The 14722-nt window shown below is 38.7% G+C and overlaps 1 protein-coding gene across 1 annotated transcript in view; it reads right to left on the bottom strand.

Annotated features, from left to right (window-relative positions):
• The window catches only part of ankrd13c (ankyrin repeat domain 13C), a 54252-nt gene that overhangs the window by 20015 nt on the left and 19515 nt on the right, over nt 1-14722 (bottom strand). Inside the window, exon 3 of the mRNA XM_066691780.1 lies at nt 10333-10437. Coding sequence (XP_066547877.1) covers nt 10333-10437 — 105 coding nt within the window. The remainder of the gene's footprint in view (nt 1-10332; nt 10438-14722) is intronic.

The following is a 14722-nucleotide window of genomic DNA, read 5'->3' as shown; positions in this document are numbered from 1 at the left end:
GAGGGTTTGAGAACAGTGGAGAAATATCGGAGTGATACCACCAGCATATAGGCTCTGAAGACTGTACCGTGTTTCATGAATCAATATCCCCAAAGAGGGAGTCTCTTCTGCACCATCAGATACATGTCCCCAATGTCGATCAGAGGTATTTCACTAAAAAGGTTATACAAAAGTAAACCTGGACGCTAGTTAAAGGCAGAGACTGCGAATTGAGACTGAAGGCAAGACCACATTAGTAGTCACTACAATGCAGGAGTCTGAAAGCTGCTCTCTCCTGTATTGGTTTGCATACATTACTGGAAGCCACCCACGTTTACAGGGGCGCAGTGTCTTCGCCAGATTTCATGCCTAGTGCTGTGAGTCTAAAGGACACATGGGGGCCAAAGTGCTGACAAGGTATTAAATCATTAAGTGGGGTTGTGGTGCATTTCTTAGCCTTTTGGTTCCTTTGAGTTGTGTATAGTGATAAGAGTATTTTCTGTTGTTTTATGGTGAAACAGTGCCATGCTAAATAATCAAAGGAGAAGTTGAACATTATTAGGAATCTGGAGTCAAAATCTACCAGAACTCTTTAACCGATTACAATTTGCAATAGTTTATTTATTTGAATAAGTGCCCTACCGATCATATCTCAGACTTTATATCCATCCATTATACAAAATAATTATAGTGCTGCTTTTCACTGCCTACTCCAGAAGATCTGCATGCAAGCACCTGTTATTTTTTTGTTGTAAAAGCTCGCTATTTAAACTCACCTCATTTGGTGTAAGTAATGCATCCATTATTGAGCCTAAGGATTTTAAGTGTAGGTTTTGTTAGATAACTCTGTAAATCGATAACCTAACTTTTTACAGTTGCATTTTGAATAGGATTTGACTCGGACAAACATTAAACGAAAACATGTACAACATCATGCTGCACAATTGAATATAACAAAACACCCCATTGTGTGTGAGTGAGAACTGCTAATGTTGCATTTATTAATTATTTAACTTAACCTCCACTAACCTTAGTTCAACAAAAACCTTCCCCCTTGAAAGCAGGGCTATAACCTAATATATGACCCAAATACAAAGTCAAAATTAAAACTGCACAACAGCCTGTCACAGAGAGTGTATGAGAGTTTGAGACTGGGGTTTGACACTTAGGGACTGCATCATCTTCGTTTGCCGTTGTATACCTGTAAACATAGCTGTGATAATTAGCTGTCGCTCGGAGGAAATCTCCACTTTGGTTATCGAGGTTGCAGCAGCTTATATGATGTCAGACTTGGGTGGATAATGATACCATACATGTTCATCAGTCAGGATTAAACAGCTTGACGGATGAAAAGAAAATCTCTCGAGAATGTACACATCATTAGTATGGCAGTCTGCAATTCCTTGCTTGTTAAATTCTGTTGAAATTGTTTCAGCACTTTCAGGAAACGAGTTTAGCCCAAGCAGTGGCTTGTGGAAAATACCCCCCTAGGCCTCATTTGAATTTAATTTGAAAGGTAATAATAATGGAAGGTGATTTTAAGTTTTTATTCTGTGGGAAACGGACAGTTGCAAGGTCTTCATGTACATTGTTGTACTGGGGCTGGGCTTATGTTTACTGGTATCTGTCACTCCTCAACCAAAGAGTTTTTATGAATATGAAATATAGATCGCCTTGCACAGTATATAATACGAAAATCGAAAATTATTCAGTTGTTCAAAGTTTCTGTATTGCATGATGTGTGGCTCCCTGGTGAAACCGCCTCATTTACATACATACAGGAAATATGTAGGTCAGGTATACCCCCCCCACTCCCCAAAAAATGCATGGATGTTATACAGGTGGAAAGTCTTCAGCACTTTCTAGCATATAGTGTATGTAAAGGAAAGTAAAGGTTCAAACAAAAACCAAACACTAGAAAAGATTACAGAAAGACTCTGATGCGATTGAAGAGATCAATGACTTGTCTTACATCTAAAGGCAATCTAAGATTTTGAAAAAACAAACCAGGTTCTTCAACAGGCTTGAGAATGATGAGCAACTATAATAAAATCACAGAATTGTGTACAAGCTTCCTTGTTCAAAAAGATTGGTTTTGTTTCAAGACCAGGATTTCAGATTAGCGAGGATTAGTTTAACAGTGCTAACAGACTGTCAACATAGCCATCCCAAAAGTGACTGGGTTTAAGTAGCAAAGCCCTCTTTTGGTTTAATTTGAGTGTCCGTACAGCAAGGCAAACTGAATCTTCAAAAAGAAACTTCAAAAACTAAAGACAAATAACCTGAGTGTCTTCTGAGATTATTCCAAAATTCAGTATACAAACTACAAAACACTTATAGATCTCTCCGTGCAACGGTTATGGGGTTCATGGCAATGAGAATGAGAATTTAATATTGGCGTAGTCTACACTTCCAGTAGCGATAGAAAAGGTCTCTATAAACTAGGGTCCTGAGCCAACTGAGCTGCACTTCATTTGTCCCAGAGCAAGCTGGTTCCACTTAATTAAATCACATATTGATTAATAATCTCCCGATTCCTTTAATCCACTCAATTAGTCATTCTAAAACACGGATTGTCATGCGAATCAAACAGCACCAGCGGTGGACATTTATTCAGTTATGCATCTCTTTATTACTAATAGGCTTACATCTTATTCAATATTATTTCTTACCGTGGTTTAAATAAGTAATTGAAATGTTTCCGAGGGAGGAGTGCAAGCATACACACACACACACCTATTAGCCTAATTATTCCCATGTTGTTGCATACAAATTGGTATGGCAATTAAAATAAATACATAAAGAAAGAAAGAAAGAAAGACCTTCAGGTTTCACTGAAGCCAAGTTGTTTAAATCAAGGGATAGATTCCAGAGGGCCACTCCCAGAAGCTAATCATAACTCATAAAACCATGTATACGTGGCAGGAAGCCTTTGGGAATCAAGAGGCATGATTAATTGTTAACTGCGTAGAATAAGCATCTTCAAATGAACAAAGTCAGATTGCCAGCAAAGGAAGTAGTTTCTAATAAAGTGAAACTGAAAGTATTCAAATGGATCTATGACAGCCAATAACAGCTGGGGCGATAAAGCTTTCACAACAGTCTCTTAGCAACGGAATCAATCAAAGGGTGTTTTTGTGGCAGGAGACAAAATACTTATAATGCCAAAAAAAAAAAAAAAAATGCTGGCAGAGATAGTTGCAGCAGCACCAAAACCAGATTTCCACAGGCAAGAGCATTTCAAATACAGAAGAGTTTTTTAATGGCATCCGAGGCACAACACTTAGTAGCATCAGTTACCGAAATGGAGGGGTGATCAATAACAATGTGTGACAGTCCCACTGATAGAAGTGAGGACAACAGCAGCTCAGTTTTCCAGATTTATTTCAAGGCGATGCAATGGGGTGACAAATCTTACATTTTACCACTTCAGAGACTTTATGTAAGCAGTTATATCTGCTTTTGAAAAATAATGCTAGTGTACATCCATGAAAAATATACTGAGGGTTGGACAGAAAGTCAGGGAGCTGCAATGGTCAAAAATCACCTGCCCTTTTTAACAACAGATTATTGTACCACCTAATGCTATTCTAATGTTTATGTGTGTGTGTGTTTAAAACCCACAACACACACACTTGGCTCTTTCACAACACTATTAATATGGTTTGAATAGCCCGTTTCTGTAATTGTCTTATCTGGTTTAGTCTGGCATCAATTTAATTGTAACAGGTTGTTCAGCCCTATTATTAAAGACATTACATTATATTGTTTAAATCTTTGAAATCTCCTTACATTTATACTTCAGATGAAAACTGTGATTATATGCATGTATTCAGAGAGAACCAGACAAACTGAATCTAGCATTTTTACTTTACATTTGGGATGGCTAAAAAGGTTATGTCACAAATGCCATTCAGATTTTGTAATGCACTTACTGGAAGAACTGACCAAGCAGTTTTTGCAAATTGCTCCATGATGCAAAAACAAAACATATATACAAATTTTAAAAAAGGACAGCGCAGAATCAGAGTCTTTCTTCTGTCCTTTTTAGGGGGTCAACGCTCTCTGCCGTTTAGTCTGAGGTGACACATTCCACAGAGCTCCTTGTTTTCATCAACACTCCACGGGACCATCTGCCAATAGCAAGCCATAAACTCCTGTTTTTTTTTTTTGTCCTGAACTTCATTTCCACAAAACCCATCTGAAAGCTCCTGGGAAAGGGCCATGGGCTGCCATTTGGCAAGCCTTCAGATTCTTTTTTTTCCTCTCTCTCTCTCTCTCTCAAATAAAATAAAGACTTTAAACCTTCCTTGGACAACTGTTCCAACAAGGACTTTTGTTCAAAAATAAACAAACGTGCAGGAGACAAAGTTTGCTCTTCTGTCCCATATTTATGTCAAGTGCCGTGCTTTTGTTTTGCAATACTTCACACCACCTATGATGAGCTAATTTGTAAACGGAAAAACATCAGCTCTGGAAACCTAGAACAACCTGTAATGCAACAACAAAAACTTAATGTCCAAACATTCAGACGTTGTAGGTATGCAAATGAGCCAGCAGCCAGAAGCAGGCTCTCTGAATGTGGCCTACCTTAAACATCCCTCTGTAGTTTAATTGGCTAATTAAGTTTTCTGCAGTAGCCACTTTGGCACAAAATGGCTGCCGAAGGCGATAACATTTGTGGCGGGTGAAGCGAATCCCCTCATGATTGAAAACACTTTGGAATCCTTCAGGGTGAAAGGCACAATATAAATTCAGGATATAATTATAGCAGATTATATAAAGATTGTAGACACCAATTGGATTTTGTAACCTACACTCTAACTGGCAATTTCTGAAGAAATTTTTAAGACGGTATATTACAGTGACAACTGTGTACACGTGGCGACACAAAATATCTATATAAATAAATAAAAGCACACCATCTGTATTTATTAGCTGCTATGTCAATACTGAATCTCACCAGGAAATGTATTGGAGTAATTTTCGCTTCATGTAAATATTACAATTTGCTGGTGTCAAAGGCAACACACAGGACAAGCTTTTGTTGGTACATTGTTTTTTTTTTTCCTTCTAGTCTTAGCAGGGGAGGGGGATAAAGAGGGAGAGAAATCACAATTCCCGTACTGCGCTTTAAAGGCAAGCCACTTTGCAAAGCTCAGCACATTAAAGGAGACCTAGGCAGGTTGTAAAATGATTTCCTTTGGGGAATTACTGATATTGACACAGCTGCTGGAGGAGGCGGCTCAGTCTCCTCTGTTACACCTCCATTTGTTACTTGCCTGCAGTGCAGCACATAACACTGCGCTCTGACAGGGGCTCATTAAAATAAAGCAGAAATTGGGGACGGTATGAGAAAGCACAGTGTTATACTGTATATAGATCAATACTGTAGGGAAGTAGCCTTGTTCTGTGCATTTTAGTTCCTTTTCAGACTCTTCAACACTTCCATAAGAACTGACATACTCCAATACTAGGGAGTTTTGTCATGAGCAGTGCAATTGTCTTCTCTGAGCCTGTTTCACACTGATAACTGTCAAGATTCCAGTTGATTGATCCGCATCAAGATGAGGGATGCGTAAACGCCTCCAAGAGCGACACCACCGATTTCTACTAGTCTATACAATATCCAGTTTACAGTTAACGTAACCCTACAGTCCACATTTTAGTCAAGGAGACCTCAATGTCCAGTCACATGTTCAGATCGCCCGGTCACTGCCATGAACACCAGTTGCGGATTCACTGAACACTGCAGGAATGACTGCTAAACCTCCACACATCGGCATTATGGTGCATGCTCACAGTGTTCCTATATGGGAAAAACACCCTGCCCCCCCCTTTTAATCACTATGGGGGAAGAAGAAAAATTAAAATAAAATAAAAATGTGCATTCCCAGCATGCACCTATCTAACATTAGCAAATCCGCAATGCTTTCCTGGAAGTAAGGCTCACCAGATTAAACGTGCCATGCGGCAGTTTAAGTGTCATGCATGACTCGGAATTTAGTGTCTTTACATTTCTCAAAGGATCCTGCAGAAAACCATAGAAAATGGAGATGGATGACAAGTATTTTTGTCTTAATTGGCATAGATGGTGGGGGAGAACTCTGGGGAAAACCATTCCTCATCCCTTCAAGAGAACTGTATCATTAAAAAAATCTAATTAAACAAACAGAAATCCATCAATGCCCGTATTGTATAAGATGTACAGACCAGCTACTGGATGATCTAAAAGATGGCCTGGAGCTTGTCAACCAGAGAGGCAATGATATCCCTGGGGGGGTGAAACTATTAAGCACCCTGCAGTTTCTTGCCTCCAGATCTTTGCAGGGTTCCCCTGGCAGCAGTGGCTGGCATCTCCCAGTGTGCATTACTAGCTAAAGACAAAAGCATAAATTCCTATTTTTCCCTAGAAACATGTATGAAACCTGCAAAACAAGACATTTCTTCAGAATTTCAGGTTTCCCCAAAGCTTCCTGCAAATAGAAAACAAACCCATTCTAAGAATGTCTAGGTGATTCAAACTTAATCTCAAAAGTATCAGTACATTTGTATGAACAGTCAAATATTTAACCAGCTGAAAGAAATATGGTATGAAACGGGTATGAGATAAGTATATATTTTTTTCAATAATCAAACTAATCAAACCTTATGTTTCACCCTGCCATTTTTAGCCTTAAAAATCATTTCTGGGCAAAATACATAGTTAAATATTTAAATTAATATTTAGCAACTCCGTGCAAGAAAGACACTACTTGTGGGGTGCCCATGTTGTGACTGGTTTTTCTTAGTACATCTAGCCTTTGGTTTCCAGTGCTTGGCATGTCACAACAGATGGCCCATTTGGAAAATGAATACTAAATCGGATTTAAAGTGATGTAGTGACTTGCAGACCCTGAGAGCGCCATGTTCACTGCATTAACTCTGATTTAACTACGCAGAGGTCAGGTGGAGAGTTAGGAGATCCTGCCCCTGTTTCTCTACACCAGCAAACTGTTGTATATGGGACAAACGGCAAGAGAGGGTTTAATATGTTTTAATATTTTGTGCATCAATATGTTGGACAGGAATTTTTGATCATTTATTTACTAAGAGCCAAGACAGCAGATTTCTTCAGGTGATATTACAAGTCCCTGTGCAAGAATGGCATCAGATTTAAAAAGAAAGCTCACGACAGACAAGAGTGACAGTAAGAGGCCAGGAAGAATGGATAAGTACTCCAAGAGACAGGAAGACTTGATTCAGAAGGAGGAAATAATGAAAGCAAAAGAAAATGGAATCTAGATTTTAAACATCCCAAAATCCTTGAGGAGAAAAAAAAAAAAAGATTAAATTTAAAACCTCAAGTTTGGATAAGAGACTCCAATCGTACAGCTTCCCAGCTGTTCCTCAGCAGTGGGATTGCTCATCACCGAGTATTGATTATCCCTGGTTACTTAATGCACTCACTTTCTATTGTCCTCTTCTGAAAATCAATTTCACACATACATCCACTCAAAAAGTAAATGGGTATTAAAAAAAAAAAAAAAAAAGAGACCTAAAGCAAATTAAGACACAGGCTGCAGAGAAACAATGTAACTAATGTACCACTCCTGCAAAAGGCCAACTGATGCTTTCTCAAGCCTGCACTGAGATTTTATACCCTGGCGTTTCACTAGGCCATGTTGCATCACTGATGTCCATAATGGTTTTCAATTATTACTTTCTTGCACAGCCTACAGTGTGTGTTCTGGCACTATTCTCACTATCAAACTCAATAAAGAGATTCCTTAAGGCTGTATGTAATTCATCAAAGTGGCGGGATCAAGGTCAGTATTGTACAGTACTGCTCTAGGGAACGTTAATGCTTTCTGGTAAAAGTTGCAACACTGAGCACTGTGGGAAAAGTGACTGGGCAGGAGTTCTACATGCTTAGTACACCCTCTAGTCAATATAAATTACTTTGGTAGCTAGTCGGCCAAAAATAAAACGTCTGGTCTGTGACAAAGAAGCACCTCTCGATGAGTTTAAATATAAAGCAGTGCTCTGTCTTATCACTCTCATTGCAGGCCTCCTTCCGAATTACCATCAAACAAGCAAGAGCTCCTTGTTCCCATCCCTTCCGATGGTGACTGTCAAATTAATTTCTCCTGAATGGCATCAAATCCCGTTCAGCTCTTTTTGCACGGAACATCTCTACATTCAGATTCTTCTAGTCCCAGAGCACATCTCAAAACTAGACAATGGAAAATTTCACAGTTTAGATCCTGCACAGAAGAAAACTAGAAAGGTCCAGTCCAATATTTCATAGTTTGCAGAAAAGTAGGTTTCTAATAAGAGCACTCTTTTAGCTAGTTAAATACAAGAAACGAGAACATCCTTCAATTGAGAAAGTACAAAAAAAAAAGATGTAGGAGAAGAATGAGCCATAAAATTACATTGTTGAAGGTTCTGTGGGGCATCAGTGAGATGCATGTCATTTATGCCTCCTCACTGGTTGAGATCACTGACAATCGTTGAAATCAATACATCTGCCACCTCTCTTTCAACGCAGGCTTATGGACAGGAGAGTATTCTTAGTGCTGGAAGTGACGTATAAGTGATTATAAAAGGAAGGTCACTTGCTAGCAGCATTTCACCGATGGCAGCTCCTCAATTTCGATCATGCGTGTAGCTGCACAGTGCCAGGTGCAGAGTGATGCTTTGCATCTATAGGACGAGGAATTGCTGACCTTGCCTGGAGACCTACAGATAGATGCTTCAAACATCTGCAGTCCCGCAGGCTGGGCAGCGGAAATCTGGAGGAGACTTCAGAGAAAGCAAGCGTCAGCGAGTGTGTAATCAAGGGGGAATTCAAACGAGGAATTTCTTCAGAAGGATGCCGTTTTAATCACGCATTTCATGTTGCTCACTAGCTGTATTGCACAGGCTTCTCTCACTCTCTCTTCCTCACTCACACTATGAAAAATCTACTCCACAAAATGCCCTTCACGCTCTAGATCTTGTGAATGAAATCATTCCAACTTCCAACACAACTTTTTCCTGCTTCATTGCTGCAATAAATATGGTTGTTTGTCAATTTCAATATAACCCTCTCACAAATGAAAATGAAATACTGTACCAGAGCAACTTCTGAGCAAGCTCCCCTATTGACAGGATTTTATCAAATGTTCTGGGACATTACAAACATACAAAACATCAGTTGCTGATGAGGTATTTAAATGGATGTAGACCTCCCTCTACACCCCACTGTTCAGAACTTAATGACTGGTAAAATCCTTTTTATAGGTGGTCCATGAAATACTGTGCCATTGCTCAAACTTTGTAGGGAGAGAATATCAGGTCTTTTCTTGTTCTTTTTGTATTCACTGGGAGACTAGTAGCTCTCAACTAAATCCTACAATCCCACAAATCTATTTTTTGCACCAGCAATGTTTTAGCCTCAACACTGTCTGGTTAAAAAAACAAATACATCACTAAAATGGAAAATATTACTGTTTGGCATAGCTGATTTCTTAACAGGGGACCCTTCAGCTTGGGCTGCATTCAAACATACAGGTGAAGGAACTGGAAACTCAGTGAGACATTAAGGACAAAAAATATATTCATAAAAATGAGTGTCACCTGTCAACATTTCCCACAACAAATGCAGCCCACTGTGAGAAAACAAAAATGTCTGTAAATTCCCACTGTGCTCCAATCTGCTTTGTAACAAATAGCTCCCAGAATTTTTCCCCAATCCAAAAGTTACTTAAAAGGAGAAACCCTGCTGTGCAAAAGGTCTGAGCGACAAGGACACCACACAGCACAGTATTGCACAGAAACATCCTTTGGATATGCCATTAAATTGACTGAACACAGTGGAGATAAAATTAGACCCGGGCACTTGTTTTCTCATTTTTTATTCCCACGAACGATATTTTAAGAACTAAAACCACTTGAAATGGGAGGATTCATCTGACATACAAAGGAGGCTGTGTTGTGATGGGACGATTTGGAGTTACAGAGACGCATCATGCCCTGCAGGGGGAAATAAGTAACAGGCACAGAACAAAATATCAAATTCAAATCAAAAGATCCCTTTTCGTGGTCTACTGCATCCTAATCAGTGCTTGAGGTTTTACTGAAACTAAGCCAGGTGGGGGAACATTCCTGCTACTGCTTCAAAAGCCCTTTTTTAATTTCATCTAGATATGAAGGCTAGGCACTTATGGGTTGAGGCTTAATTGTTTTGTATCATAAATACAGAAGTGGGCCAATTACACACACAGAAAGGAATCTGTACTATGATTTGTTGCTTGCGGGTTAATGACCCCACCCCACACACAGACACTACCCATTTGTCTCGAGCCAGGAAGAGGTCGGTACACTTACTCATTTGTCGGTCTCCGTAACTGATGGCTTCTGCTAGAGGACTCCATCCCTGAGCGTTTTTCACCTTGACCGGGGCATTATGGGCCAGAAGCAAATGGGCGCACTCTGCAACAACAAAAAACGGAAAAGCAAGGCTATTAAATAAAATAGGCTACTTATTAACAGGAAACTGTGACTGTTTTGAGATACCAGCTTGTGTCAGTGCCATTGTGAGCGATTTAGGTCTCGTTGGTGTTGAGGAAAGCAGAGAGATAAAACGTTATAGCAGGTTACTCTTCACCCGACCAGGACAGATGGTTCACATCATTGAAAAGAACTACAAATTGATTGCTACATAAAACCAGCCCCCACTTTCACACACAAACAACTCCAAATCACCACCATTTATTACCAAAAGGAAATGTCTTGGAGTGGCATAGCCTTAATACAGAACACTTTCCCCCCCCGTTTAATCTCTCATATGGAGCTGCAAAAAACATTAATTGTGAATTATTCATCCACCTTTACTAATATTCTCTGCCGCGTAACACATCCTGGAAGGAAAATTAACATATACAAAAAAAATGGACAGTTTGGAAAACAGAAAATGTCGTTTAAAAGCCTCCATATTATCATAGTTTCCCGGTCTTGAAGAGCAAGCTTCGCCATTTGTTATAACGTTGTGCTTCTGCCGATGTCATATTGCTTCACGTTACAAGATTTATCATCCAACACACAGGAGGCAATTCCACAGAGTGCGTAAAACTCTCGCAGGTGAAAGTGGCTTTTATCTCCCCCTCTGGAAATTAGATTCATCAAAGGCACCATAAAACATCTCTCCTCACTACACCTGCTGCCAAACTCTGTGACTCGTCTTATTCGGTATGAAACTGGATCGGGTGATAGATGACAAGCATCTAAGGAATATCAAGTCCTGATGGGGAGAAAAATAAATATCAATGGAGCAGCAACACTACCCCATGGTACAGCAAATACATACCAACATACAAGTTGGGAATTAGAGGGTAGCGGTGAATTCAAACTAAAATGTAACAAGTTAGGGAAAAATCTAAGATAAAATGATTCCCTCGCTCTATGGTTGTTTTCTGGATGTTAGCTGCAGATAAAAGCGTTTAAAAGAAATCTGTCACTGGAGTTTTGGTTGTGTAACACCAAGCAGCAAAGAGTTAATATGCCATTTTTCACACAAACCCATTCGGCGGACCTCTGTTTTCCTAACCTAAGTATTGCACAAACACTTTCCTTGTCACGTATTGACAATCAGGCTTTAAGCACTAGGTTTCACATCTCTGACCCTTGTGTAGTCTACTGCTGTGTCTCAAATAATAATCATTCCTCTTCCGGGAAATATCCTTTTCTTTAAGCATATTACTAGTTGTACTTTCCACAGTGCTCACCCATGGGATTCCTAGATTAAAAGACACACAGAAATTACATGCTTATGCTTTAAAACCAAAGCATTTTGCAGAAGAGTCTCCATGACTAGAAAAAAACAAACAAATCAGTTGATCTGTAATTTGAATTGTGCCGAAAATGAAGTAGTATAATCATATAAAATATATATCATTTGTTTTAATTAAGCAGGCTTACGTTTTCAATTTTCACCAAGACCTAGTCACTGTGTCATCAGACACATCCAACAGATTTTAAATTAAAAACATTAAACATTTCAGATGTAACATGTCTAAACTAGTCCTGTGTTTCTTTGGCTGTAATTGTCCTGGCAGTTGGCAAGTAAAACCACTAACTCAAACAAAACCATACAGTTCTGAGTATTTTGAATTCTATAAAGAATAACAAAATCTGTTTTAATCTGATTTTCTTTTTTTGGTTCTAAAATAATGTCCAATTGTTTCATTAGTCAAGAATCCCCTATCCCAATTGACACTAAACTCAACACTTTCACTTAATTTGGTAAAAAGGGTGTTGTCCAAATGGACTACACAGGCCTAGGACAGTACCACAAACAATCCATAAATAGCACAACCTCTCTTGCTTTGAAGACATAAATAACCTTAATGGCATGTAAAGCTCGCAGAGGATATTAAACTTAATGAGACTCTTGAATTTAGACCTGGACTGGGACTCCCTGTAATCAAGACATTATTAACTTAATTAGCAACCGTAGGCCCCAAACCCCACAGAAGCTTATGAAGAGAGTTTGGTTTTATCTGTGCATAAGTTAAACTAAACTCACTCTGGCACAACCATGTACTGCTACATTCAGTTCATTAGAATTCATCTGGTTTTATATGGATCAAAACAATTTCTTATTCATTTCAGATTCTCTCACAATCCTTTCCTTTTATTACTCGTGTCAAAAGACATGTTTTGAATCAGAAATCATTTTCCACTCCTGGGGTCACAGTACAGCACGCGTGATACGAAAGGTTCATTGTGCTTGGAAGCTCAGATCATCTTTCGCCAAAAAGTCTCAAGAACTCATTCACTTGCTTTTGAGAAGGTCATCAGAAAAATAAACAAATTAAATACATAAAAAGTGGGATCTGAAGTACTTAACTACTGAAGTATTGAAGTATTTGAACTTGGTATACAAGACATGCTAAGCAGTTTCCACTTAAACTTTAATGATTTCTAGCCTCACGGAATAAAGTCAATTTCTGAGGAAAGAAAGAAGGAAAGTCCAGCTATTTGGACCCTCTAATGATTGCTGCTCTAATTAGGGCTCTAAGTTACAGATCGTGTAGTGCTCAGGACAAAACCACCAAATTAAGATTTACGATCACTTTTAATTTGTTTCCATTTAAATGATATGTGTGGGGTCTTTTCCTGGTCAGCACAAGGGTGAAAATAGAAATCAGTTGGCAGTGACATGCTTTCTACCATGGTGAACCAGCCAAAAAACTCAATTAACAGTATTGAAATTGTGTTATGGTTCTCAATGTTCGGTCTTGGAATTGTAGAGTCAATAATAGATACACATATGTATACACTAATTGAACATGAAAAGGTTTATTGCTATGATGCTGTAGCTTCCAGAATGGGCCACGGTTCTGTACTGTTTGCCCTCTTGTGAAAATGATTTTAGTATGACTACCATTTCTACTTCTACTAATGGCAATAGTAGTAATGTCATTTTCACAAGGGAACTACCCAAGCCACAGCCTCCCACAGCCTCTACTTGATTTGCTGGACTGGCTCCACACTGTATTTCTTGGCCATTTGGTTTGAAAATTGTTTCAGAAATGGGCAGAGCGCCATCGTGATGGATACTATGGCCCCTGCACCAAACAGCCGCCTGCACGGTTACTGTGTGGAAGGCATTCAGGCTGTCAGCTCCAAGAAAGCCAAGCGTGGCAACGGGGGCCGGTTGCACTAAAAAGCTCTTATTTTAAGTCTTAGCCTTAGTCTAAGTCCTGTTAAATTGGACTTGTGTAAGACCTCACGATAAGACTGTTGCACAAAACAAAACCCTGCGGGTCTTACGTTAGCCCTGGCTTACCTGATGTTGCCAAGTCTGGTCTTATTATTGTTGTGAAGAACGAAAAAAAACAAAGTGGCTGCTTGTAAAGTAAAAAATACATACAAATTTCACCGAAAATGTATAACTTGAGCAACTAATCATAAGAAAACTGGTACATTTGGGTGGAAATGCTAAAAAAATAAAGCCTGGAATGAAATAACACAAAACGCAAATGCCATCAACCCCGCCGTAGTGCGCACTGTAAATGTATTTTTTAATTAGTTTTTAAAAGCACTTCGTTTCACGTCACTGTTCATGTTATGTTTAAATACAGTACAATCAATAATAGAAAGTGTATACTACGTTTTTATGAGTTCAACGAGTGGTTTTTATACATACAACTCGCGACACTCACTACATTTAATAAGCCCGCTGAGGGGGTGAACACTTCCTGCTTTTGCTCAGTACATTTCTAACTCTCTAGTTACCGGACAGCTTCTGCAAACCTCACTGTGCATCATCTGATATAATAGTTGAAATTAAAAATATATAAATGCATCACATAATATGCATATTGTTTTGGAGTGGTGTTTAATACAAATACTCATTTTAACGTATGCCTATTTGTATAGTTACAATTATTAATATATATATTGCTTATTTTACAGCTGTTTTACCGACTACATAAAAACAGGACATTTACTTCTTTAATTCCAGATTCTGAAGATGTCAGCCCCATTCAAAATAAAAAAATAAAAACTAGGTTCAAAGAGAGGACCTTTACGTTGAATTGTTGGAACTACAGAAGGGAAATCTTTTGTTGATCTAGAAATCAAAATGTTAAAGTTAAAAATGGCAAGATTCGAGTTAAAATGGGAAGGAGAAATGTAATATTGTAATCTATTAAGAGTTTTTGGTTGTAAATACAGTTGTCATTCTTTATAATAGAGACTAGATAATAGATTT

The sequence above is a fragment of the Amia ocellicauda genome, chromosome 19 (genome assembly GCF_036373705.1).
Source record: "Amia ocellicauda isolate fAmiCal2 chromosome 19, fAmiCal2.hap1, whole genome shotgun sequence".
Lineage (NCBI taxonomy): Eukaryota > Metazoa > Chordata > Actinopteri > Amiiformes > Amiidae > Amia > Amia ocellicauda.
The sequence above is the reverse complement of the archived record's forward strand: the minus strand, read 5'-3'. Positions and strand labels throughout refer to the sequence as shown.